A 27008-nucleotide genomic window follows, 5' to 3' on the forward strand; every position below is an offset into this window, starting at 1 on the left:
AATATTTCCTTCTGAACTGTAGTGGAGTAAAAGTATAAAGTAGCAGAAAATGGAAATACTCAAGTAAAGTAGAAGTACCTGTACGTAAGAACAGTACTTGAGTAAATGTAACTTTCCACCATTGCATTTTGCTCATAATACGTCTGTACTTTAAGTAAGATTTTGAATAAAGGCCTTTCACTTGTATTTTTACACGGTGGTGTTTCTACTTGCTACTAAAGGATCTGAATACTTCGTTCAGCTCTGTTGGCAGGGTCACCTGAGGGTGAAACACACCTGAAAGTACAGACATTGCATCACCTAGACTCTGCTGCCCCCTGCTGGACGTCTCTGTCAAATGCACGCAGTTGTAACACCAAAGTTTTCTGAGTCCAAAAAGTTTTCCACTTGCAGGAGGTTGACTAACAACAGTAAGAGTGTTAAGAGGCAGCTACTCAAAGCTCGTGGGACTTTTGGTGGTGGGAAGCTGCTGACGCAAAGGTTTTACGCAAAGTTCAACCTTGTGAGCGCTTTTTTTAAAAATAGTTGTGTGTGTTTGACAAGTTATATTTCCCAACTTTCCTTGTTTTAATATAGGGGAATAATGTATCTGCATGTTTTATCATACGATTCAAAAGTTGTCAGCCACAGCAGGAGCAGGCTTCTTCCCTGTTGTTCCTGATGTTTTTCCTGATGTTGTTCCCTGCTGCCCCCTCCCCTTTCCCGGCTCCTCCTCTGTCGGGCTTCTCGGTCCATCGAGCGATCTTCCCAAACTTTCCGTGCCAGGAGCTTTTGTATTATAAGCGGCGCAAGGGCGACACTTTGAACCGATGGGGGAGACGTGTAAGATATGAAATATAAAATATGGTACTGACGACCGAGCAGGCGGACAGACTTCTGACCCCGTTATCCACACCGGATCAAGTTTTCAGCAAGGACTCCCGAGGGAATCGGTCGACGTAAGTCTGGATAAGATGGAGAGGAAGGGCCCGGTTTGCTTTCCAGCATAAATGGAGGCGATTCGGGCGCATTGTGGTTATTTGTATGCACATCCTGCTTTTTGAATTAAACGGCTGTGCTGACTTTTAATGGATGCATGTGACGCGTACGTGGCACGGAATAGGAACAGATAGGCTTAATTTGCATTTTGAAATTCCAGATGACAAAACTTTTCATATTATGTTCTTCTTGCTATGAATGATAGCTGATGGCTGTGTTATACATTATCTTGCAGATATTGTGTGTTTTCCTGCACAATGAATATGTTATGACACGTTGGAGGTGTTGTGCAGGTGATTGATGTGCAGGAAAAGAGAGAATATTGTCTTGTGTAACATATGCAGGTCTGAAGTGGAGAATGGAGGTGAGAGGAGACAGAGGAGGCACGGAGGGTCACCTGCAGACCTCCAGGTGTGTCTGGACACAGAGTCAGAGCCCTCAGAGAGCAGGAAGAAACCAGCAGACATGAGGTGCAGAAGGTTATATTGTCCTCTGTGCGGCTGCTCATATAATACACCTAAGATAACCACTATAGCTGAAAGAAGCAGTCGATTAATCGATCGACAGACAGTTCAGTCATTTTTCAAGTAAAAACCCCCAAATGTTCCTGTTCCAGCTTCTCCAATGCAGAATTTGCTGCTTTTCTTTGTTTTATATCGCTGTAAACTGAATATTTTTGAGTTTTGGAGTGTTGGTCGGACAAAAAAAGACATTTGAAGACGTCTCTTTGGAAATGGAGAAACTGTGATGGACTTTTTCATTATTTTCAAATAATCAATCGATTAATCGAGAAAATAATTGGAAGATTTCAGTTCTTTTTTTAATTGAATCCTTTATTTAAACAGGTAGTCTCATTGAGAGCATGTGTACAAGAATAAACACAGACAGTTTACACATGGACAGACACAGAAAATACACACACACACACACACACACACACACACACATTACACATTAGTTTCACTTTAAGAAACACAATTACAAAAGTGGAATTGCAAAATTTTTATTGTAGGCTTTTAAAATTTAATCGATTAAAAGTCATTGGTAATGAAAATTAGCCCTAAAAACTACAAAATCAAAATATTTTGACGATTTTGAAGACAACTGGACTTAATGTAGATTCCTTGATTCTTACTAAATCTAAACTTTCAAGTGTTTGGATTGGAATCAACTAGCTCATTTCTCACATAAGAAATGTGTAAAAAAAAAAATGGTAATATATATTCTTCGTCAGTGGTATATTAAAAGAGTAAAACCCTGAAGAAATCCAAAGAATATATGAATTATTTTCTTGAATATTAAATCATATCATAGCCTAAACTGGATTCATTTCACTAAAGTTGTCAGTAGACATTAACTGTATTTCTTCACCTTACAACTACAACACTGTAATTCCACCTAACTACTGTATACCTGCATGACCAAAGCGCTGTTTACAGATTTTGATGTCGCTGTGTAAGCAGTGCTTACATAACCACAGCTGACACCGTGCAAAGCCAAATGAAGCATGTGTACTTTTGACTAATAATATATTCTGCGTGGATCAGTAGAAGTGAGCATATGAATCATGTTTTATCATGAGTTATAACTGTAGCTTTCCTGTATTAGCTGATATATCTTACCTGTCCTCTCCTCAGGTGTTATCAGAATCAGAAATACTTTATTGATCCCCGAGGGGAAACTCTTTTGTTGCAGCAGCTCACTGTCACGTCAGTGCACACAGGAATAGAAGTTCTAAGCAAATCAAATTACCTTGCTGTAAATATAAACCCAGACTTTTTTATATTTGTCAGATTGAAATCTGTGGAGCAGCTTTCACCAATGCTGAGTCCAAGTGACTGTGAAACGAAGTGTGAAAGGAAGAAACCTCAGCCCACCCACGTAAGGACTCCGACTGATTTAACAATTTTCACCAAACTATGTACAAATGTTACACGTTTTTGCAGTTTCTTAACAAAACAACAAAATGTCTATTCTCTTCTTTTCAGCTATCAAAGACAAATGCCCACTATCATAAGTTATTCAAGGAGGTCAGCAAAGATGAGTTACTCAAACAAAGTAAGTGTCAGATTCTCTTTTCACATGAACGCGAGAATCAACAAACTGATTGTTAATCTAAACGTGGAGTACTGCTCGTGCCAACAGGTTACACTTGTGCCCTGCAGAGAGACATTTTATATCAGGGCAAAATGTTTGTCTCTGATAACTGGATCTGTTTCCACTCCAAAGTCTTTGGCAGAGATACCAAGGTATGATGCTGTAACTGTAATGAAGAAATAATTTGAGTTCAGTGCCACTTCATGTTTTATGGCTGAATTCTCTGGTATTACATGGGAGTGTTTTCTCATCTCCAGATTTCAATCCCAGCGGTGTCTGTGACGTTTATCAAAAAAACTAAAACTGCATTATTAGTGCCAAACGCCCTTGTGATTGAAACTACAAGTTATCAGGTAAAAAGACTGCTGACACAATCAGTTTTTTCCCTTTTGACATAAACATGAAAGTGATTCTAAATGACTGTTTTCCAGCATGTGTTTGTGTCCTTCCTGTCTCGAAACACCACCTACAAACTTCTGAGGTCCATCTGTGTTCATTTGGAGGTAAGTAACATCTTCTGTAAAAGACTTATTTTTGTCCTAATTGAATTTAAGGGTTTCTATTTACATTTTTCCGAAACATTTTCATTATAGTGTGAACATCTGGTGAAAATGAGAGTAGGGCTGAAACAATTAGTCGATTAGTTAATCGGTAGAAAATTTATCAACAACTGTTTTGATGGTTGAATAATCATTTAAGCCCAAATATTAAACAGTTGTAGGTTCCAGCTTCCCAAATGTGAGGATTTGCAGCTATTCTCTGTTTGATTTCACAGTAAATTAAACACCTTTGTTGTTTTGGACTGTTGGCTGGACAAAAATGCAGTGTGAAGACGTCACCATGGAAATTGTGATGGGCTATTTTTTACAATTTTTTTTGACATTTTACAGTCTAAACAATAAGACCTTAGCCATAAAGATGAGAAGATTGATACAACTCTCATCTTTAGTCTGTATGCTAAATATGAAGCTACCTGCAGCAGCCAGTTATAGCTTGGCATGAAGACTGGAAACAGTGGGAAACAGCTAGCCTAGCTTTGTCCAAGGGCACATATACCCCCAGGAAAAGCTCTAAAAATCAACTGTACATCAAATATAGCAACTAGCTAGTGAACACAGTGGAGCATTTAGCTGCTAAAGGGTGAGATATTTCCCTCAGGAGGTGGTGGAGACCAAAACGATGCTAACAGGAGAGTGAATATTAGACTTACTGTCACCAAGTGGCCAGAATCATGACTCCAAATGAATGCTGATGTTGCTCGGTGTCTGCCAGGTCTCTAAATAGGCAACTGTTTGCTAACACGTTAACCATAAAAACTTCATAAGGTAATAATATTTCAGTGTTGTGTTTATAGCTTGTTGTGCTGCTGCAAAGTGGCAAAAAAAACCCCAAATATAACGGAATATTTTCTTCACACTCTGTCATTCCAGGTGGATAAGACTTGTAGCAGCCCCATTATTTCCTCCTGTGACAACAGCTTCAGAGTGAAATGCCCATCGTCGCTTCCTCTGGTCAGTCAGGGGTCTGTTTGATGTTTTTGTACGGGATGTATTTATTGTACATGAGGAGATTTATATATATATATATATATATATATATATTTATTTTTTATTCATTGTGATAAAAGATCTATAGGAACGCTTTGTTCTCGTGTTATACAATACCCACTCTGTATGTGGTATCCATTGTATATTGTCCTGTATATGCGTTGCAGGACTTTTCTGGAGACTTCTCTGACCTCGATGGGGTTGTGCAAAAAAGACGGCAGGAGATGATGGAGAGCAGCAGCTCCGGGTCTCAAACTCCAGATTATGACAAAATAACTGGTGTGTGCTCCATCCTCATCCCTCTATGTATACTTCTACCCTTTACAAAGCTACTATATACTTACTCTAATCTGCTGTACACTTTGTAGAGTTTTTTAATCTCTCCAAATGTGTTTAGCGTGTCAGGTGTCACTGTGGCTCTGACAGTCTTTAGTTTGCAAATAGCTGGAGGCAAGTGAAATTTGAGCCATTGAGGCTTTGTCTTTTGTTATAGCTAAGACAGTTGGCATGAAAACATTGATGATCCTATTGAATGATGAATGACATATTCAGCTTATTGTTTGTCTTTATGTTGTTTTTTCCACCTTACAAGCCCCCGTAGAGCAAATGTTGATCTGTAAGGATGTTTGTGATTCTATTAATAATATTTATCCGTAGGCAGCTGGAGTCACAGGTTCTTTCTGTTTATCTGAGCAGACTTCACCGGCCTCCCAGACACATTTCTAAGTGCAGTGAAGAGTGGAGAGGTTTCAGTCCACGCAGACATTCACCTCCAGACTCCAAGCCCAAAACACGGAGCTGCCCTTAAGAACGGTAGTTTTCTTTGAGCAAAGAGAAGCTTTGTTAATACTTCTGTAGTTTTGGGTTTCAGTGTTTCCCAGAAAAAATTCAGTCAGTGGAAATATTAGTTACAAACCAAGAGTAATCGATGTATATTTAAAGGAGTAGTTCGACATTTTGGCAAATTCTTGTTAGTCGCTTTCTTGTTGAGAAATACCACTCTCATGTCTGTGCAGGAAAAATGAAGCTACCACCAGCAACTGGTTAGCTTAGCTTAGCATAAACACTGGAAATAGGTGGCCAGTCAAAGGTATATAACCCCTGTGTAAAATCATGTGTTGCTTTTACACTTTTTTAATAGATTAAATAAATGAGATATAACATGTTAATTAGTGAGCTTTTGATGTGCTCAGGCAGATTTAGTTACCTTACCAGGCTAGCTGTTTCCAGTCTTAATGCTAAGCTAACCATCTCCTGGCTCCTGCTTACTTACAGACATGAAATACACCGTATTTCACAAAATGTCAAAATATTCCTTTAATGTTGCAGCTCATTTATTTGTTTCCAAAAAACTTTTAATTGTACTGCTACTAGCATCTACCAAATGAATATTTCTCTTTTTATTTTTACTTGTAGGTTCTACTAAACCAACCCGGGGAGTCACACTCAAAGACAAATCCTCACAGCCCATGTCGTTACACGCCATCCTCCTCATCTATTTGTTTTTGTGAGTAACCTCTCATTAAGTGGAATACGAGAAGCCAGAGCGCTCTGACAAGACAATAGTTGGATTTCTCTGACAAGTTCATTTGCATTATTTGAGCGTGTTAGAAATTGTTCTGTGTGGTTGTTATTTGAATGTTCACCTGTCACTGTGTTTGCGTGTCTACACAGAGTTAGTGTTCTTGTCCTGTCCTCCTGTTACATGGCTTTCAAGATTGTGGCTCTTGAGCATCGTTTGAACTCCTTGGTGTCCATGGGGGAACACATTCGTAATGAGTAAGACCTACAATCACATGTTATTAAAGAAGTTTAAATTTAGAGTGCTCTCTTCCTGATAATCATTTCGGTAGTGTCAGCGTTACCAAATGATAAACAAATGATCTCCAAATGCACTCCTGCTATTTCTTTTGGTAGTGCAACATCACACATTATTTGGTTAATGATTTAGTCAAATCTTGTTGCAGAAATGCTGTGAGCCACAGGTCCCAGGATGGACTGAATGCTGAGATCTATGGAGAACTGTCTACCAACTTGGTAAAGCTAGAAAAGGTTTGTTTTTTTATGTATTTTATGTTCAGTAGTTTCTTTCCCCTGCTGATAATTGATTGTCACTCTGTTTAGCCAATGAGGGTGTTGTCTCTGACTTAAGGGCAGCTATTAACTGAAGTATGAAAGAGATTATTAACTTCTGTTACAGTAAAGGAATAGTTCGACATTTTGGGAAATATGCTTATTTGCTTCTTGCCGATAGTTACTAGAAGTGTCCAAAAGTAAAAAAATCCACCTACCAGCACCTCTGAAGCTCACTAGTTAAATCTATTATATCTATTATATCTATTTTGTTTAAAACCACAACTTTGTTTTTTGTTTGAATTAATCCTTAAATGCATGGGTGTTTTTCCATTTTCATTTGCTCAAAACTGTTGATGTTTGAAGATTGGTCGCTACTCATTTTCGGAGCTCATGTCCTAATTGAGCTAGCATTGTCATTCTCATACTCCAGTTCTGCTTCTGAATTATCTTCTTTATCATTGGGCACAAAAACATATTTCATTTCCAGAGCAACTGTCATCAAAACCATCCAATATCAAAGAAAGTGCGTGCTCTGCACTATTCCTGATCCCCAGGTGCTGCAATATCATGTTACTGTGACTGCAAATATAAACAAAACCTCTTTATCACTGTGCATCTCTTTAGTCATAGTAACATGAGACAACAGTGCCATCAAGGCAAGGCAAGTTTATTTGTATAGCACCTCTCAACAACAAGGGAAAGTGCTTTACATAAGAAAGAAAGGCATTAAAAAAATATTTTAAAAAACATGACAATATAAAAAGACACCAAATAGGATTTTTAAAAGAGTAAAACACAATAAAATAGAAGATAAAAATAAGCTAAAATAAAATAAGACAACTGAAACAGTAGAATAAAAATTACAGTGCAGTGCAAGATAGGAATAAATAGTCCCAAGTTTAACTTAAAAAGTTTGTTGCAGTGGCAAACAAAAACGTTTTCAGCCTTGATTTAAAAGAACTGAGAGTTGTTCCAGATATGTGGTGCATAAAACTGAAGTTATGACTCTGGGGACAGAAAGCAGGCCTTTCCCAGACGACCTGAGTTCTGGGCGCTTCATAATGGAGCAGCAGATCAGACATGTATTTTGGCTCTAAACCATTCAGTGCTTTATAAACCAAGAGACATATTTAAAAGTCAAGTCAACAGGAAGCCAGTGTTAAGATCTGAGAACTGGACTAATGTGGTCTCTCCTGGTCTTAGTGAAGACTCAAGCAGCAGCGTTCTGAATCAGCTGCAGCTGTTTGTTAGACTTTTTAGAGACCTGTAAACACTGTTACAGTAGTCGAGCCTACTGAATATAAACGCATGGACAAGTTATTCTAAATCCTGCTGAGACACAAGTCCTTTAATTCTTGATATATTCTGAAGGCTAATTTTGTAATTGTGTTAATGTGGATATTAAAATTTAGTAGGTCTGAGTCAATGACTACACTAAGATTTCTGGCCTGATCTGAGGTTTTTAACGTAAGCGCCTGAATCTGAACAATGACTTTTAATCCTTCTTCTTTGGGCCCAAAGACAATTATTTCTGTAATATCTTTGTTTAACTGGGGGAATTTGGCACATCCAATCACTGAATGCACTTACTCAGTACTTGTATCGGACCATAGTCACCTGGTGAGATCTTTATATGAATCTGTGTGTCATCTGCGTAATTATGTTGTGATATTTTGTTGTTTTCCATAATCTGAGCCAGTGGGAGCATGAAGATGTTGAACAGAAGAGGCCCGAGAATGGAGCCTTGGGGGACTCCACATGTCATTTTTGTAGACTTAGATGTGTAATTACCGATCGACACAAAGTAGACCCTGTCCTTCAAATAGGATTCAAACCAGTTTAGCACTGTGAAAGTCCAGCCCATTTTCAGTTGGTGGCGGCCATTGTACGAGGCAGTAAGTCCACACCCAATAGGAGAAAGAAGAGGCATATTGGGGATAGTAGAAGTGGGGCAAGGAACCTGTCTGTCCGAGGCATCTTCTCTCCTGTCTGCTCTGATGCCAGGCAGATGTGCTTGGTGTTGATGAATGGCGGTGATTTGAGATGCAGCATTGCAGCTTAGTGGCATCCATTAAAACCACATCCAGTACCTTAATCTTTGATCTTGGTTTGTTAGAGATTCCCCAAAGAAGGGAGGTGGGGGGAGGCTGATGAGGCAAACTTTTGGTGACCTTGCTGGCCTTATCAGTCTCGTCAGCCCAGGCAGGAGAGAGAGCTGTTCTCTCTTTTTGTTGTCTTCGTTATCAGCAAGGTTGGTGTTACAGAATGTGCTTGGTTGGGGTAGAGGCAGACGACGTTGCAGTGAGCGGCTGGTGAATTTAATGCCAGCGTTAACCAGCGCTTCCATTTTATCAGTGAATCACAAAAGAGGTGAGGCAGGGGAGAGGGGAGAGTGAAGGGAGGAGGAATTAGGAGACTGATCCATGAGCTGGTGGTCAACACGTTGACATTGAGGCTATGATGTTTTGTCTTCGTGGCGCTGAGGCTGCTGTGTGTCAGGGTAAGATAGATAAGATAAGATATACTTTTAATGTCCTTGTAGGGAAATTTGTTCTGGACTCCGTCCTGCAGTTCCACAGAAGATAAAAACCTACATACTGCATAGTAAAAAAACATCTCAACAACACATAGCTTCCATGTAACAGCTTGCACATACACATCTTCTGACAATGGCGACATATTGCACAACCCCCATGGCCAACATCCTACATTACCTGTTCATGTTGAGAATCTTAATGGACATAGGTGCATCATCTTGGGCCTGGTCGATGGGGGTCGCAACCAAAAATGATTCATCAGTACTTAAACCCCAGATCTGCTTGGGTGGAGGCCACCTGCCTGGAAAAGATGCCTGCGTCCCCATTACAGATTGAAGCTATCAATATAATTGATCCCTTTCAGGCTACAGGTTTTGCTGAGCCTTGTATTCAGTGATAAGAGTCTGCTGAACCTGTTGATCCCTCTATTGACTGTACTGGTCCACCAGTAATCTGTTTATTGATCAGTTGCTTATGTTTCCAATAGTGGCGTCTCCCACAACCGGAGTTACAGGTTGAATCGTGTCTTTAGATGTTTTTTTCTTCCCCTTTGCTCCACATGAGACTTTTTTGTGCCTTTTTCTGTCGGCTGGCACTCTTCTTAACACTCCCATGTCCAAACCTATCAGTAGTCATCTCCACTTCTTTCTTTGTGATTTGTTAATGGTTCAAAACTGTTTTCCAGCTGGAATGTCGGGGTTGACTGTGATCTGTGTTTATGCTCAACTTTGGGGTCGAAGTTGGCTAAATTCTGCCCTCTGTGGGATTAAAGTATTGTACTTATCTTTAGGTTTAGTCTAACTCTCAGCAAGAAAGTATATTTCCCAAAATATCGAACTGTTCCTTTAAATGTATCTTCCCAGTTGTATAACATTTATGGCGATATCTACAGTAGTTTTTAGTGAATAGCAGTTTAATATGGTTTTACTGTGCATGTTTTCAGATGTCCTTCATTTTTTAAATCCTAGATTCAAAGAAACCTCCGGAAGCTACTTGAAGAGACTTAAAAGAAAACTGTTGTCTGTTGACTGGTCCGGATAGAAATGTTGGTTTATCACTAAAGGTCAGCAGTGATCAGCTTTGGTAATTGATTTGTTGCCAAAGCATGGACAGCTCATACAGCAAACTTTCTTAAAACTGTGTGAACTTTAACCTATTTTGTGCAATAATAGCTTCTTTCCCCTTTCCACTCAGGACTCTTTCTGAACAAAATGTTGTGCTGGAGGGTAAACTGAAGCAGCGTGTTAGTGTGCCAGTGTTAGTAAAGACAAAGTTTAAGCATATATGTAGTATTTATCTGAGAGCTTTATTTTGCATTTCACAATAGTGGGATTTTTAAGGTCCAAAGGTCCTATTTCAATGTTTTCAAAACATTTCTTAAAAGGTCAACTTGTGCTGTTCATTTGTTTTTTGTTAGAATTAAATTGCCAATGAATTATATTTATGTCATGTAAATAAATCACTCAGCTAGGGATGTTTGTACAATATATTTTAATTACATTTATGGGCAACTTATTCTTACAGTGTGTGTTATCTAAAGATAGAAATGGGGCTGTCAGGGTTACATGAGTAGAGGCTAGTTAAAGTTAAAACATGTGAGTTTAATAGGTATTTTATTGTAAATGTGGCCTAATAACCATATAAATTACAGGTTTATTCTCTTATAGAACAACGAGCAGCAGTAAATAAAATGTTTTATTTTATTTGTGTAACTAAGTAGGCCTACATTTACTCAAGTACTGTAATTAAGTACAATAATGAGGTATCTGTACTTTCCTTTAGTACTTAAAATGTTTTATTTCATTTACTGTTTCCTTGTATGTTGATCTGTTGCTTCTGACTTATAAACTGTGAGTTTTTGAGGCGTGTGTGGGGACTGGGTGAGCTCAAATGAATTCTTGGGATCACTAAAGTTGTCTGAATCTGAATCTGAATTGAGGAGCTTCTCAACTGATCATAATTTAAACATTTGTCCTGTTTTACTCGTGTTTTTACCTTAATCAGCATCAGAAAACATTTCCACTGTGGCCAGTCGATCATTTCAGGAGCGGTAGCAAGGAACCAGCTTGTGTTTTCAGCTATGGTGGTGGGGTGAACCCGTGTGTTTACATTTCGATCACAGAGTGTGCCATTAACTATTGTATGTTTCGCAGTCCTGAAATAAATGTCTCTCATACAGTGTCTACTGAATTTTACTTTGATAGTGTTTTTATTTGTTGGGAGCAGTGAGGCATTCACCAGCTCACACAGTCAGGTGACACACCTGCAGAGCATACACAAATGAACGCAAACAACTTTCAGAAAACTGTGATGTAATCAAATCACAATTACTAACATGATTAAGAAGTAGAGTCATAATAGGTTGAATGTCAATTGTCAGTGGTGGAAGTTTACTTAAGTAAAAGTAGCAATGCTACAGTGTAAAAATACTTTATTACAAGTAAAAGTTCTGCATTTAAAAGTACATATTATCAGAAAGTGCTAAAGTAGTAAAAGTACTCATTCAGTGTTATATATTATTGATTTGTTACTGATGCATGTTGTAGCTGGTCTGGATAGAGCTCTAACTTGTTATGATACTGTTTGGTTGTTTAATCCATACAACTGCAATCATACTCTATGAAGTACTCATACATAATGTATGTAAGCTCTTCGTGTCCATCCACACAGGTGTTTTGACTTATGATTCCTAAGTAGACCTCTTCTCAGAACAGTGTGTGGGCGCAGTCACTTTTCCTTATTGTACCTGTTAGTGCGGGATAACCTGTTATTAAAGACCTGTTGTTAGTACAGGTGACATCACATAATTCCCAGCATCAACTTACATCCCCGATTAGAGGTCTAGTCAGCCAGAGTGGTTGAAAACACCTGTGTGGGTGTCAGTGGTGGAATGTAACTTAAGTAGGCCTACATTCACTCAAGTACTGTAATTAAGTACAATAATGAGGTATCTGTACTTTCCTTTAGTACTTCCATTTCATGACACTTTATACTTCTACTCCACTACATTTATCTCACAGCTGCAGTTACTGGTTACTTTATAAATTCATATTTTACATACAAAACATATGAAGAACTTTTAAAACATGATGCAATTTGTCAATTATCAAAAAATCAGCGACTTAAACTGCAGCAAACTGAATCATTCTGAGGTTTCGACTGTTGGTCGGACAAAACCAGACATCTGAAGGTGTCACTTCGAGCTTGTGACTATAATATAGAATATATGTATTGAACAAGAAAATAACCAGCAGATTAACGTATAATGAAAACAATCATTAGTTGCAGCCCAATATAAGAAAATAAAAAATTAGCTCCACCTCAACCAACTACAAGAGAAAAATGCTGCTTAAAAATTAATGCATGAGTAATAATAATCTAGTAATATACTATATAATAGTACATATATATAGTATATCATTAGATATACTATATACACTCACGGGGGCCATTTCTCTGCATTTTTCTTAGTTTTGATACTTTTGTACATTTTGTTAATACTTATGTATTGTACTTTTACTTAAGTAACATTTTCAATGCAGAACTTTTACTTGTAATGGACTATTTTTACAGTGTGGTATTGGTACTTTTACTTAAGTAAAGAATCTCAATAATTCCTCCACCACTGGTGAGCGTGCAGAGCACTTCATTTGCAATTAATAAGTAGTAACTGTAGCTGTCAAATACTGTAAATGTAATGCAGTGAAAAGTAGAATATTTCCCAGTGGAGTAGAAGTATAAAGTCGCATATAATGAAAATACTCAAGTAAAGTACAAATACCTCAAGATTTTACTTCAGTTCTTGATTAAATGTACATTATCACTTCTCTTCTTCAGCTTCCAAACATAAACATGGTCTGTGGTTCGGCTGAGTCTTTCTTCTCTGTCTGGTCCGCTTGCCTCCCACTCTGTGGTGACTCATTTTCATTTTTTTCAGCTCCTGATTTATTCTTTTGGTGTCATTTTTGAAAATATTTGTGTGTCTTATGTGTGAAGACTTGTAGTGCATAAAACAATGAGCTCAACACACAGTTTGTCATGTAGTTTTCAATCAAGGGTTCAAGCCGTCAACTATCACAGGCTGGTAATATGTGAAATACAGTGAGTTACTTTAGTTGAGTATTCTCATTTTATGCTACTTTATACTTCTACTCCCCTGCAATTGAGAGGCAAATATTGTACTTTTTACTCCTGTACATTTATTTGATAGCTTTAGTTACTTTGCACATTTAGATTATTTACACAAAATATAATCAACAAATGAATCCTGATGTACTATTTATAGGTTAAGCTGCCCAGCAGTATATACAGAAATTAAAATTAGCCCCACCTTTACCAGCTGCAACATTAAAGTGATGCTTACACATGAATGCAACAATTATAATCCAATAATATTAGATATACTGTTTGCCAAATCTCTCTCTCTTCCCCCATGCCGATGCATTTCATTGCCATTTTCTTTCCAACCACCAGATGCCCTCAGACGTTTCTCCCTTCATTCCAGATCCTGCCACTCCCATCTCCCCGCCTGCACCTCAATCCCTCATCAGCCACTCACTTCACATAGCAGTCCTTCCATTGTTCCCTTGCCAGTTTGTCAAAGTTGCAATGTTGCCTTGTGCCTTTGCTTTCAAACCACCTGACACTGACTCAGCACCCTGCACCTATACTTGCACCTGCACCTGCCTCTGCCTACTTACCTGCATCTGCCTGTACGCCTGTATTAAATCATTGAAATCCTCCTGTCTGCCCCGACCGTCTGCAGTTGGGTCCTTCCCCTGTTGCCAGTCTCTCTCACCATTGTGACATTGTTTTATTCTGAAATGGGCCATTCTGCATAATGAGTACTTTTATGTTTGGTACTTTAAGTATGTTTTTATGCTAATACTTTTGTACTTTTACACAAGTAAAATTTGGAATGTTTTAAATGTTGACTTTTACTTGTAACAGAGTATTTAAACACTGCAGTGTTGCTACTTTTTTTTTTGCTACTTGAATACTTCTTCCACCACTGTAAAGGGAGCCTTATTGTACCCTGTGTATATATAAATATACATAAATAAATAAATATAATTATATCAGCGCAGTTAATACAAAAAGATGCAAAACGCACATACAAAGATAGATGCAAATAATAGAAACATTAAAAACAAATGCATTTATAAAACATGTTGTCTGGATGTTTATTGTGATTTCACCACAAAGCAGCCCGCCCACTCTTGAATTTTGAACCAATGACATGCACGCCTCCACATCTCGTCTGCCTATCAACCCGTGTTCAGCCCCCTGCATGACGTAACACCCAGTCTGAAAGTGCAATGGCGATATTGGACAATAACAGCCATCGTTTTTGGGGGACTACATCTATATTATGTGGCTAACGTTAAAGAAAACACCTTCAGTCGGCTGCAAAACCACATACAATATCGGCAAACTGCGCGAGCTGGACCAGCGACCAGGAAAGGTGATTTTACAGCCTCTGCACGCGATGACAGTTTAGACTAAAACGCTGGTAAGTACAAACTCTAGTGATTGCAACAGCATTTGCAAAAGCGTATCCAGTAAATGGTCTCTTGCAGCCTGGAAGCTTCAGATTTGAAAGGGGCGTGGCGGCGTGCTGGGTACCACTTCTGACTAAAGGATGCTGATAGCTTAGCAACAGCGACCAGCAAGGGAAAAGAAGCAGAGGAGAGACAATGGATGTGCGATTTGTCAGCATCGTTAATGGGTAGGCTGAGCTGAGCGTGTGTTGTTTGACACCAGCCGGCGATCATCATCAGTTTGTGGCAAGTCAACCACAAGGAGCAATGAATGCAGACTCGAAATGTAAACAAAGGGTGTGGGCCTTTCAGCTGGCCTGTGGTGCTCTGCCACAAAGAGGAACCATTACTGCTGTTGTTTAAAGGAGGATAACATTTTTTTACACACATGATACGGTCATGTTTGATGGCTGACAGTGTGTTTAAAGGCCAGGCCAGCTAAACAGGAAATATTCACCCCAGCTGATTTATCACTCTGCTCTTCTCCAACTGTTGCATCAAAATTAAGTAATTTCTTCTTCATGTGTCTTGACATATTTGCTTCTTTCCCAAGGTGTGACGTGTGAACAGACACCATGGCCACACAGGAACCATCCCCTCCTTCGTCCATGGAGAGCAATAAACCCGGCTTCCCCAAGAAGATCCTGGGCAACAAGCTGGAGGACAAGCACCTGTGCAACTGCTGTCACAATATACTCAGACGACCGTTTCAAGCCCAGTGTGGACATCGCTTCTGTTCCTACTGCTTCAACAGGACTGTGAGGTGAGGAACTAAATCACCAAGACCATGTGTATTTTGGGGGGTGCAGTGGTGGAAGAAGTATTCAGATATTTTACTTAAGGAAAGGTTGCAATACTCTGTTGCAAGTAAAAGTCCTGCATTCAGAAATGAAAAGTAAAAGTATTAGCATCAAAATATACTGAAAGTACAAAAAGTAAAAGTACTCGTCATGCTGAATGGCCCATTTCAGAATAATACAGTATATGTTATATTAATGGATTATAATTATCGATGCATTCATGTGTAAGCATCACTTTAATGTCGCAGCTGGTAAAGGTGGAGCTAGTTTGAACTACTTTATACACTGCCGGGTTGTTTAATCTATAATAATACATGATCATTTATTTGCTGACTATATTTTGTATTAATAATCTGAATCTGCAAAGTAACTAAAGCTGTCAAATAAATGTAGTCGAGTAAAAAGTACAATATTTGCTTCTGAAATGTAGTGGAGTAGAAGTATGAAGTAAATGGAAGTACTCCAAGTAAAGTACAAGTAACTCAAAATTGTACTTAAGTACATTACTTCAGTAAATGTACTTAGGTATTTTCCACCACTGGGTGGCTGATGTTTGCATATTTTGGATTTGCAGTATATCTGCATATAATGCTGTTTTATTGCAGTAATGGACCCCAGAAATGCAATGCCTGCATTAAAGAGGATATTTTTGAGGAGACTACATCGATTTTGAAACAAGGATGTGTGAGTATTAATGCATTTTTATCCAGTTTTTTTATTTTCTTGAATTGGAATTTTTGTTGAATTTAAAGTGAATTTCTTGTGCACATAATTAGTACCATGGCAGCTCCGGTAGTATTAAAACAAAGTTAAGAGTTAAGTTAAGAGTGCTTTGCAGTAAAACAAGGAATAAAAAAGTCTAATAAAATCCAATCCAAAATGTGAAAGATAAAACAAAACAATTCAAAAACAATTGCAACTAATTGAACATTTAGACATGAGTTTAAGTATTTACTATATATATATACATATGCTAGTACTCTTCAGGGTCTAAATACAGCTGTTTTGTCCAACAACATTCAACATGACTGCTGACCTTGTGATGCAACAATGAAGACAGTCTCAGTTTCATTTTGACCAGTTTTAACCAGTCCCAGTTTAACCAGTCTCTACACAGTATGACAGGCATAGACATGCTGCAAAAAGATTGGCTGTTTCATTATATAATAATTCCAGATGTTTGTCACTCCAGCGTGTCAGTCCCACTGGTGATGGGATTTTTCTCAGCAATAAAACTATTACTCGTAAAAGAAAACATAAAACATAAAACATCAGGTGTGTGAATGATGCTAAAACTTCTTTAACCTTCACTTCATATTTTAACACACAGTTCTGCTACACGAATCTCCCTTTGATTTGATTTCTTGCCATTGCTATGATTTTCTCAACAAACTGGACAGGAAATTTCTTTCATTCCTCGTAATAATGGATGAGAATGAACTTGTCTGTCCCACTCCAAACCTACATTTACGGCTCACTGACCTGCAGCCATAGTTTTGGCTTTGAGGGCTTGTTCAGACCAGAAGCAAAAAAGCTGCCTCATGCTTTATTTGTGAGCAGACATGCAGGAAAAATGTTGCTGTTCACGATTCTTGCTCTTCTAAGTGCACTCCTAAAAACACATGTAAACTTACAGTATGTGGTCATACACCCTGACAAGGAAAATAAAACGTATGCATACATATATGTAGATAGGGCACTGCTGAATATACAGCTTTCCTCAACAGAAATAATCCATATAATGAGACCGTGTGACAGCAAATCCTTTTGTTGTTTCTTGTTTTTTCAGGCTTTTCCTGACAACGCAGTTCGAAGGGAAGTTGAACACCTTTCAGCTGTTTGTATCAATGAAAGTTGCACTTGGAAAGGCACTATTAAAGAGTATGAGGTGAGGTGACCTTTGACCTACTCTCATGATTTATTTTTTGCTTTACATCCTTGTTTGATAGGTAGGTAATGTTTTGTTTTTATTGTTTTTAAATGTACCAAAAAATGTGCTGTTTTTTCCTGATGTCTATGAACTGATTTTTCTATATTTTGCCAGCTCAGCTCGCCTTGCTGTGTATGTATATAGACAGTGAAGGCTCCCAGCACACCACAGAGGCTGCTGTACTGTAAAGACTGCCACAACAACTTAAGCTCTTTTTTCACAGATGAACCACGAGGGGAAGTGTGAGTTCATGATCATCCCCTGCCCCTCTTGTAAAGAACGAATTCGCTTCAACGAGCAGGAGCGCCATAATGAGCGAGAGTGCCCGGAAAGAACTCTCAACTGCAAGTACTGCAAGGAGCCATTCCACTTCAAAAATATCAAGGTTGGACATGATTTATTTAGACTTGCTAAGATGCTCGGCTTGTCTGGGCTGGTGCAGCACATCACAGCAGCTCTTTGTGTGTCTTTAAAAGAAACATTGTCGTTTTATTTCAGGCACATGACGAGATCTGTCCCAAGTACCCGATGATCTGTGAAGGCTGTGCCAAGAAGAAAATACCCAGAGAAAAGGTAAATCTGTAAACAACATGCAGACAAGATGGAAACATTTTGTTGCAAAAAAAAAGAAGAAGGTCACAGTCCTATGTAGCTACTTATCCCTAGTTTGTGCCCCAAGTCACAGAGCTGAGCATTTGTTTTTCCAGGAAATCATATACTTGGAAATCTTTGAAAAACCCAGAAGGTTGTTTAAGAACACTTACCGCTGTTCTGAAGGTATTTCCAGACTCCTCAAAGACTTTGCTAACCATCTGGAAGAAAAAATATTCTGTCAAGATAGAAAGTTAAAGAAAAGTTTTTAACCCATTTCCCGAGATATTTCCTATCCAGGTAGCTGGAAATGACATATGTCCGTGTGATAAAGGTGGTATTTTTGTATGAAAAGATAAAATAACAGAAGGTAACCTCAATATAACTTCATTTTGGGCTACCATCTTTGTTTGGATTAGGAAAAAGACTCACAACTTGGAAAACGAGGTTAAAAATCTTTTTTTTATCGTGCAACAGACAGAATATTTTTTCATCCAGATGGTTAGAAGAGTCTTTTTGGATTATGTAAATATCTTCTAAACCCCTTCTGGGTTCTTCAAAGATCGCCAGGTATATATTTTTCAGAACAACTAATGCTTAGCGCTGTGAACTTGAATGTAATGACAATACATGAGGCACAAATTGCAGCTAGTAGATCCTATGCTTACTTTGCTCATAATACTTAATGGATTTTTTTTTTTTTAGTATGTGGACCATATTAAGTTCTGCAGCAAATTCAGAACTCCGTGTCGATTTCATGTCGTGGGATGTGATATGTCTGTAAGTAGCTGATTGTCTTCTCAATAATAACTTTTATATATTCACAAACACACATTCAAATTAGGGACTGTATGAAAATTATCAAGGGGAGGTCAGAGAAGAGGGAGGGTTATGTATTTTTTCTTTTTGCTGAAGGGAGGGTGGTCTGAATTTTTTGGGAGAGTTGGAGAGGGTCCTTTTCTCAGCCCAGATTAATTCTTCCCTTGTGAGATTTATTGTCAAAAACATTTAAAAAAAAAGATCAAATAGTTGCACCACAAAGATGGCTTTTGTTTTGATATCGATTTCACGCTGCGCTCTTTGGAAGCTGTCTGGAAGAAACGTCTCTAACACACCCACCCATGCAACATCTGATTTCACACGTATCAGGCTAAAGCATCATCTGAGCTGATGCTGCTCATGAAACTCATTCTGTGGCTGCAATAACCGTTTACTTAGCAGCTCTGGAATATCCACCATTTTGTTATGTTTGCCATAAATAGTAGGATCCAAAGAAACTATTAATGATGCTGGGGAGACTCTTGCTTTTTTATAAAATAAAATAATTTTCATACAGCCCCTTATACAGCTGATCAGAGTGCATGCATTTATTGCTTCTATTTCATTTCCTTCCTTTTTGTAGGTGGAAAAGGAAAAGATTCATGACCATGAGCGCGCCTATGCCTACGAGCACCTCAATCTGTTGCTGCACTACATTATGGGCATGAAAGTGAGCATGGAGGGCCTGCAGCCCCAGGGACTGGAACTAGCCGGACACAAACTGGTGGAACTCCAACAGTCCCTCAGGGAGCTCGAGGCCAGAGTCTCCCAGCTTAGCACCACCTCCTCTGGGCCTCCCGTGCAGGGAGCCGCCGCCGCCGCCGCCGCCTCCTCCTCATCCTCCAGCTCTGGTCCCTCTGGTCCACCCGCTTCAGCTCCTCTCCCTCCACCGCCCACTCTGCCTCCCACTCTGTCTGTGTCTACCTCCTTCACACCCCTGCCCAGCTCGGTGGGTGCAGCGCTGGAGCTCCAGCTCCACAGCGAGAAGACCAAGGTGGTCGAGCTGGGTCGCAGGTGTACGGAACTTGAAGTTAAAGCCGGCACATTTGAAAATGTGGTGTGTGTCCTGAACAGAGAGGTGGAGAGGTTTGCCACCACCATGGAAGCCAGCAACCGTCAGCACAAACTGGACCAGGATAAGATCGAGGCTCTGAGTAATAAGGTAGGACTGGAATGAAACTGAACCATAACTGTGCCTGATTGCAGCAATTTGCATCAAAAATCACACTCCTTCTATGAGTCATAACAGAGTCAAATCTGAACACACAGACATGATACACATATTTTTAGATTCAGTGTGACTTACACTTCCCGGGTATATAATTATATCTGAGGCTAAGTTCTCGTCATATCAAAGTAATCCAGTGATAATTGTCTGTACATCCATGAGCACATTGCAAACAGGAACTGCTAATAGCTAATTCAGCATACTTTTAATGATGCCAATTTGCCAAAATGTGGGCTAAAAACACAGGTCTTAAGTTGTAGCCCACAGCTTATACTTCCTGTTTACATCCACCAAAGCATTATGGGAACGGTAGTTCCAAAACTTAGAGCATGATTATCCCCCAAATAGAAGTAAAACAAAGCCATACTAGCAAATCATATGAAAAAAGGGGTGAGTATTTGAATCTCAAAAGATACTTTTCTGGTGGCGTGTCACTTTAAATGCAGTTCAGTTTTTATGAGTGGATTCAATGAAGAATTTGTGATCTTGTTAAAGCACAGTGTGTGTTTATTTTTCAGGTGCGACAGCTGGAGAGGACAGTGGGGCTGAAGGACCTAACAGTTGCAGAGATGGAGGGCCGGCTGAGGGAAATGTCTGCCACTACTTTTGATGGTGTCTTTGTCTGGAGGATCTCTGATTTCGCCAAAAAGAGACAGGATGCCATCGCAGGTCGAGCCCCTGCCATGTTTTCACCAGGTAACATTGTCCATTATTACAGATTAGAGGTCTTCATAGGTCCAACATTTTGGACCCAATCTGACCTGTATAAATTCCTAAAAAAATATATATATATATATAAGATACCCATTCCAAAAGGGACCCATGGTCAGTCAGACCTGGACCAAAATGAACAGCAACGTGATGCACCATCAATTAAGAAGCAGTCGGGTTCAAAAAGTGCAGTGATTGTCATTTTCCCTCCACTTCACCATTCACACTCTAAAATACACATTTTTCTCCCGCAATGATTATGATGCACCACCTTTAAGAGCTGTTAGCAAGTACATTAGGATCCACACAGGTATTACACGTATCGACACACAAGCTTGAGACCTGCGGTCAGGTCCTGGTTACTAGAAACCAAGTTAACCTGTTTAGACCTCTATTACAGAGGCCTTATTATCTGCAAATGACTAAAGCTGAATTTCCCTTCTCTTTCCTTTCAGCCTTCTATACCAGTAAGTACGGCTATAAGATGTGTCTGCGGATCTATCTGAATGGAGATGGGACAGGGCGTGGCAGCCACTTGTCCTTGTTCTTTGTGGTGATGAGGGGACTGAGTGACGCTCTGCTCAAATGGCCTTTCAACCAGAAGGTAAACGACCTACGGACAAAGGGGGGTATTTACTAAGAGTTTGCACCTTTTAAGGTGCTAAACAGTCAAATTGTGTTTTCCTTTCCTTTACTAAAGGACCACACACGAGTTTTTGCGCCGGTAACTTAGAAGCAAAGATGCTGAAAATTGTGTGTTAGGTCTTATGCAGTATGTATTTTAAGGCGGCAAATTAAAGATGCATTATAAAGTTACTTTATAAAGCTCTCTGCTCACAATATAAAAGTGCAGCAATGCAGCAGCCTGTTATTTGTCATGATTTTACATAACATACACATATCCAGTGCAACGTTTTTCTCTTTTTGTTGAGCTGACAACATACACCTATTTAATATTTCCTCACATATATCCTTCCTCTTGTGGGATGAATGCATGCCAGCAGCAGAAATCACTTTTTCTTTTGCACTCCATTTCTCTCCAGACGTGCACAACATTTGTTAAAACAGTCCGGTTTTCGGATCTCATTAAGTGGCTAGTAAATCGCAGAAACGCACATTTTTGCACCCCTGACACTAATTTGAGACAGACTTAGCAGGCATTCAGACTGTGTTGTTTAAGGTCTCAGTGAGACATGAAATACAATCCAGGAAGTCCTAACAGATTAAGGTGTTTAAAAGTTTAACAGAGGTCAAAACACTGCACAACGGTTTACATACATACAACATACTCAGACAGGATTTTACAACGCTGGACTATCTTGTCTTTTGTCACTACGATCGCGAGGTAAACCATAGAAACACGTTCACATTACAAAGTAATGTGAATCAGGTTCGACTTTTTTGCCAGACGACCCTGCGTTTTTTTGCCGGAGCCCCCTGCATTGTCTAAATGCGGCCTCAATAAATATCCCCCACACGTTTCAACAAGAGACAAACGCTGATCGTGGCATTTAAACATAATCTCTCTCATCTGTCTCATCTGTACTTCTATTCCTGTGTGCACTGACGTGATAGTGAGCTGCTGTAGCAAAAAGTTTCCCCTCGGAGGATCAATAAAGTATTTCTGATTCTGATTCTGATTTCCAGGTGACTCTGATGCTGCTGGACCAGAGCAACAGGGAGCACATCATCGACGCCTTTCGACCTGATGTCACTTCCTCTTCCTTCCAGAGACCAGTGAGCGAGATGAACATCGCCAGCGGATGTCCGCTCTTCTGCCCGCTCTCCAAGCTCGATGCCAAGAACTCTTACATCCGCGACGACACCATCTTCATCAAGGCAATCGTGGACCTCACCGGCCTCTAGATGGCTCCACAGGGTGGTACAGTTTGGCAACCAGGCAGCTCTTTGACCATTAAAGCTTTATTTTGGCTCATTCGTGGTCCCTTTTAGGGCTCTGTTCAGGCATCTTACTGTCCCCTGCAGCTCTAGGGAGACAACTGTATGCTGCATATGGCTGCAGTTTGCTCTGTCCAGACGGCGCCGGCATCGTCATATCTGGTGGTCTCTATGCGAGAACCACCGTCATTGCTGTACATTTTGGGTGCAAAACTTTTTTCTTTTGACATCACAACACTGCTCCCATGGTGATAAGTTGTTGCACATTAGTTTTCAGTTAAAGGACACGGAAGCAAGCACCAGTGCAGCGTGGTCAGTGCAGTGTTGAGTAGAAGCAGAGATGTCACAGTGAACAGTTACGATGGAGTGAAAATGAACATGCAGACAGTTAGAACAGGATTGTAGATTACAGATAGTTGATCATTCTGATGTCACTGTAGAAAGCTGGCAGTAGGCCTGTAATAGAGTTAGAGCATGGCTTGATGCAGTTTTTGCTTTTTCTTGCAGATTGTGGATATTGTGAGCTTCTCAATTCCAGTGTCGAGTGAATTTGCATAGACAAACGTGGAGTTATGTTATGAATAAGATTACAGGCATTTTTTGCCTTTTTTTGCGCAAAGTGCATGCCGCTGGCGTTTTAAGTATAAAATTGCTCCTTATTTCGACTGAGCTTAATGAAGGTTCCTCGTTTGTTGTTAAAACTTGTTAGTGAATTAGCCATCCGTGATGGTGGACATTGCCTGCATGTCTTTGGAACCAGGCTGTTTACATGTAAAGTTAGTGTTGCGTATTTGTTCCTATTAGGGGTTGGTGGTTCTGATTGGTGGTTTGGTACATCTGTGGAAGATACAGTGGAGTTACCATGGAGTCAGGGCAGCTTGCCAGTCAAGCCTGAGGCATAAAACTTACATGTGTTTTTGTCTCTGACAAACATACATAGCTGGAGTTTTCCCCAGGATATGCTCACTAGCTCACATCTCAACACATAGTACTGTGCCCCACCACAGATTGAGGTTAACACAGATTCCACAAAATGAAGGAATTGTCTGTTCCTTGTTTTCTGTCCATACAGTATACAGTGCATATGTGTTTCTGCTGCTTCGAGATAGAATACTGATGTGAATCTAATATATATGTTGGTGCAAATATACATGAGGTAAATGTGAGTGGAGGTTGAGAGGCTGAAATGAGATGAAATGAAAATAAGAGACTGTTATTCTTCATTGTAGGTCACGAGCCGTTATTGACATTATTTATTGCAGATTGTGTGTTCAGTGCAGCCCCAGATAACTCTTTCAACTTTAGTGTTTTCATGTGCTATCACTGATTTCCAATAAGGCACCACAAATCTACATTATATCTGTTTAAAGCTGATGAGATGTAATTTTTCTGTTCGTCCACCAGAGATTGCTGTTCCACTTACTTAGCATGCATGCTGAGGTTTTAAGGTTAACGCTGGCCTGTTTGAAAACCAGTCTCGACCTGTATTGAAACCTCTCTGTGCATGGGAGGCTTCAATTCATATTCACTATGGAGTTTCACATTGGTTTACCCTGTGAGCCACGTGTGGAAGCATTTATTTGTATTTGTTTGGATGAAAATACGTAATCATAGAATAGTTATTATGTTATATCTGGCGCTGCATCTGTTCAACAGAAGCACCTGCCTATATTCATAGCAATTTATAAATATGTATCTTTCATATCATAATGTTGAAATAATCTATATATCAATGTTAATATACACGAGATGTTATAATAAACATAGTATTACTGAATACCTTATTAATTCTATATCTATATACCAACTTTTTGTTTGTCAAGATGGTTTGAACAGGCCAGGACAACCCCTTTGTGCAGTAAGGACTTATGATTCCTTCTAGAGTGCAATATATGATTATATCTGTTAGATTTTGATGACATCTTGGCTTTAAGGGTTTACAGAGGTCATACTCGACTTATTTGTTTACATTACTCATTATGGCGCTGAAGAACTGCAACCAATTTTGAACTTTCCAAGGAAAAATTGTGCTTTCCTTGTCATTAAGCATACGCTACTTGATATCACTAACATAGGGATCTCTAGTCAGTGGCTATTCATGAAGCTAACTGGCAAAGTGAGCTGAGGATTTATAGAAAGACCATTTTAATGTTGAGGAATTCATGCTATATACAGTGGGTTTCTATTCTTGACTTTTCAGAGAAGACTGAGCATGTAATAAGTAGGATAACATGAACTTTTTAAACCTTGAGTGTTCTTGTAATGTGCCAAAATCAAATATTACCTCTGTATACTAACAATGTTGTATTGCAAGTTGTATTTTATGTTCTATGCTAAAATATGGTGCCATATATAACTAAGTTTGTGCTGATTGTATGTATGTATATGCGTGTGTGTGTGTGTGTGTGTGCGTGCGTGCCAATTTAATATTATGCATTGGTCACTCCTTCTGTAAGCACCAGAGGAGATAATTAATACTGTCCCATGAAACTGTCCTCAGTTTACAGACCCTCCCAAGGTTTTTGAATGTCAGCTTTAATTCAGTTGGGTTTTTTTCTAAAAACACAACAGCAGTTCTGTAACGTGATGCAGTTGAGTTGAACCAACTTTGATTTGTGCACTTTGTATTGGTTGTTTGTCTGAACAGGGTATTTTATTGAGTCATTTATGTACCTTGAAATCAGAGCCATATATATTCTGATGTTGATAATTGATGTATCATGCTACAAAAGGACATGCAGTATGTAATAAAGTTTGCTGGTTTCAGCTTGTTGATGATTTTAAAAGATCCTTTACTTACCAACGTACCAGTACAACAAGTCCTGCATTCAATATCCTACTTAAGTGAAAGAACAGAAGTATTATCAGCAAAATGTACTTAAAGTATCAAAAGTAAAAGTACTTATTATGGCCCCTGATTATATATGACAACATGAGATCGTAACTACTGATGCATCACTGTCTAAGCCGCATTTTACTGCTGTAGCTGCTCGAGGTGGAGCTGGTTTGAACTACTATACAGTATATAAAGTTAGATAGTCAATGGTTCCCAGCCTAGGGGTCGGACCCCTCCTAATGGCCGTAAGATAAATCTGAGAGGTCGGGAGATGATTAATGAAGGTTGGAAAGAAGGGAAAAAAGTTCTGCTACACAAATTTATATACATTTCTGGGACTTTTCTCTAGTCTTTGCTGTTTTTCTGAAGTATTGGATAATTTTACCTTTTTGGGCCTCAAACTGTTATTTAATTAAACCTTCTGAGTAAAGTACAAGTACAAGAATATTGTACTAAAGTTAAGTTACTTCCCACCACTGCTCACCAGAGGGCACTATGGATCACTTAATGAATGGCCAAAGCTACTGCTCTGCATGTAGTTATACTGTATATAAAAAATATAAAAAAAGCAGGAAAACAGGGATCATCGTACTTTTATGGGCAGTGTAATTTAGAGGTTATCTGCACAAATCAAATATAGACTTTCCATTACTGGAAGTGAACTGCTGGGAAATCTTTAGAAAAAGAATAAAGAGGACACATGGGATAGTTTGACCCTAAAAACAACGCTGCGCATTGTACACAGCCGAGTGCTGTCCGGATGCTAATTTAAAAATAAGTATTAATTTGCTTCCTTCAACTGCTAAAATGCACAAAGACAGAGCTCTGTGTTGTATAATACATGAACAGAAATATGTAATACGGTACATTTTATTCCATGTGATCTATTTAACAGCTTTAATTACTATTTGCTTTGTAGATTCAGGTTTTATATACAAAACATGTGATCAGCTTATAAAATACAAGGGATTGTTGTAGATTAAACAGTGTATAAAACAGCTCTACGTCCTGCTACAACATTAAAATGCTGCTCAACCTGCTGAATACTATACACGCGTGTACATCAGGTGTGTGTACAGTACATGTAAGTATAAATGTACAGTATATTTGAATTTATGATCATATGTCCACTGTATGTATTGCATAGGGCAGTAAAGACTATTTATTTATCTATCTTACACATTAATGCAACATTATTAATATTTTTTCTGCAAAACAAGTACATGAAACCTTATAGTACATTTAACTGATGATACATTTACACTTTTACTTAAGTAGGATTTTGAATGCAGTTTCTACCTTGTAATGAAGAATTTTTATATTGGGATACTGTCACCTTTACTTAAGTAAAATATCTACTAGACTACTTCTTCCACCACTGGAAATGAAAAATAAAATAGGTACAGAAAATAATAAATT

General features: G+C 38.9%; 2 protein-coding genes across 8 annotated transcripts; both read left to right on the top strand.

Annotated features, from left to right (window-relative positions):
* The first annotated feature begins 431 nt into the window (after nucleotides 1-431).
* Nucleotides 432-14402, top strand: LOC122865537 (GRAM domain-containing protein 2B-like). 5 transcript variants are annotated; one of them, XR_006375494.1, is made up of 15 exons: nucleotides 447-938; nucleotides 1323-1448; nucleotides 2772-2859; nucleotides 2967-3036; nucleotides 3124-3227; nucleotides 3333-3428; nucleotides 3507-3578; nucleotides 4506-4586; nucleotides 4790-4901; nucleotides 5319-5435; nucleotides 6039-6129; nucleotides 6297-6401; nucleotides 6590-6674; nucleotides 10204-10298; nucleotides 10430-11425. XR_006375494.1 is itself a non-coding variant. In XM_044174112.1 (14 exons), the coding sequence occupies exons 2-14, from the start codon at nucleotides 1337-1339 to the stop codon at nucleotides 14039-14041; spliced, it is 1407 nt and encodes a 468-aa protein (XP_044030047.1). In that variant the 5' UTR covers nucleotides 432-938; nucleotides 1323-1336; the 3' UTR covers nucleotides 14042-14402. The 5 variants fall into 5 exon arrangements, 4 of the variants coding, with proteins under 4 accessions (XP_044030047.1, XP_044030046.1, XP_044030045.1 ...); XM_044174112.1 differs by lacking the exons at nucleotides 10204-10298; nucleotides 10430-11425 and adding an exon at nucleotides 13709-14402 and having other exon boundaries at nucleotides 432-938; nucleotides 1323-1389; XM_044174110.1 differs by lacking the exons at nucleotides 10204-10298; nucleotides 10430-11425 and adding an exon at nucleotides 13709-14402 and having other exon boundaries at nucleotides 434-938.
* A 128-nt stretch (nucleotides 14403-14530) lies between these two features.
* LOC122865536 (TNF receptor-associated factor 2-like) lies at nucleotides 14531-25526 on the top strand. Of its 3 annotated transcripts, none has more exons than XM_044174107.1 (11): nucleotides 14531-14747; nucleotides 15329-15538; nucleotides 16181-16259; nucleotides 17365-17463; nucleotides 17729-17890; nucleotides 18004-18078; nucleotides 18802-18876; nucleotides 19499-20077; nucleotides 20662-20839; nucleotides 21310-21458; nucleotides 22502-25526. In XM_044174107.1, the coding sequence occupies exons 2-11, from the start codon at nucleotides 15351-15353 to the stop codon at nucleotides 22718-22720; spliced, it is 1803 nt and encodes a 600-aa protein (XP_044030042.1). In that variant the 5' UTR covers nucleotides 14531-14747; nucleotides 15329-15350; the 3' UTR covers nucleotides 22721-25526. The 3 variants fall into 3 exon arrangements, with proteins under 3 accessions (XP_044030042.1, XP_044030044.1, XP_044030043.1); XM_044174109.1 differs by having other exon boundaries at nucleotides 14531-14699; XM_044174108.1 differs by lacking the exon at nucleotides 14531-14747 and adding an exon at nucleotides 14769-14963.
* The last annotated feature ends 1482 nt before the right edge of the window (nucleotides 25527-27008 follow it).

This window comes from Siniperca chuatsi, linkage group LG18, assembly GCF_020085105.1.
Source record: "Siniperca chuatsi isolate FFG_IHB_CAS linkage group LG18, ASM2008510v1, whole genome shotgun sequence".
Lineage (NCBI taxonomy): Eukaryota > Metazoa > Chordata > Actinopteri > Centrarchiformes > Sinipercidae > Siniperca > Siniperca chuatsi.

Coding starts and splice junctions, on each gene's coding strand:
- LOC122865537 (XM_044174110.1), top strand. CDS start 844: ATGGTACTGACGACCGAGCAGGCGGACAGACTTCTGACCCCGTTATCC. Junction 939..1,322: donor TCCCGAGGGAATCGGTCGAC/GTAAGTCTGGAT, acceptor TAACATATGCAG/GTCTGAAGTGGAGAATGGAG. Junction 2,860..2,966: donor AGAAACCTCAGCCCACCCAC/GTAAGGACTCCG, acceptor TCTTCTTTTCAG/CTATCAAAGACAAATGCCCA.
- LOC122865536 (XM_044174107.1), top strand. CDS start 15,351: ATGGCCACACAGGAACCATCCCCTCCTTCGTCCATGGAGAGCAATAAA. Junction 15,539..16,180: donor TGCTTCAACAGGACTGTGAG/GTGAGGAACTAA, acceptor GTTTTATTGCAG/TAATGGACCCCAGAAATGCA. Junction 21,459..22,501: donor AATGGCCTTTCAACCAGAAG/GTAAACGACCTA, acceptor TCTGATTTCCAG/GTGACTCTGATGCTGCTGGA.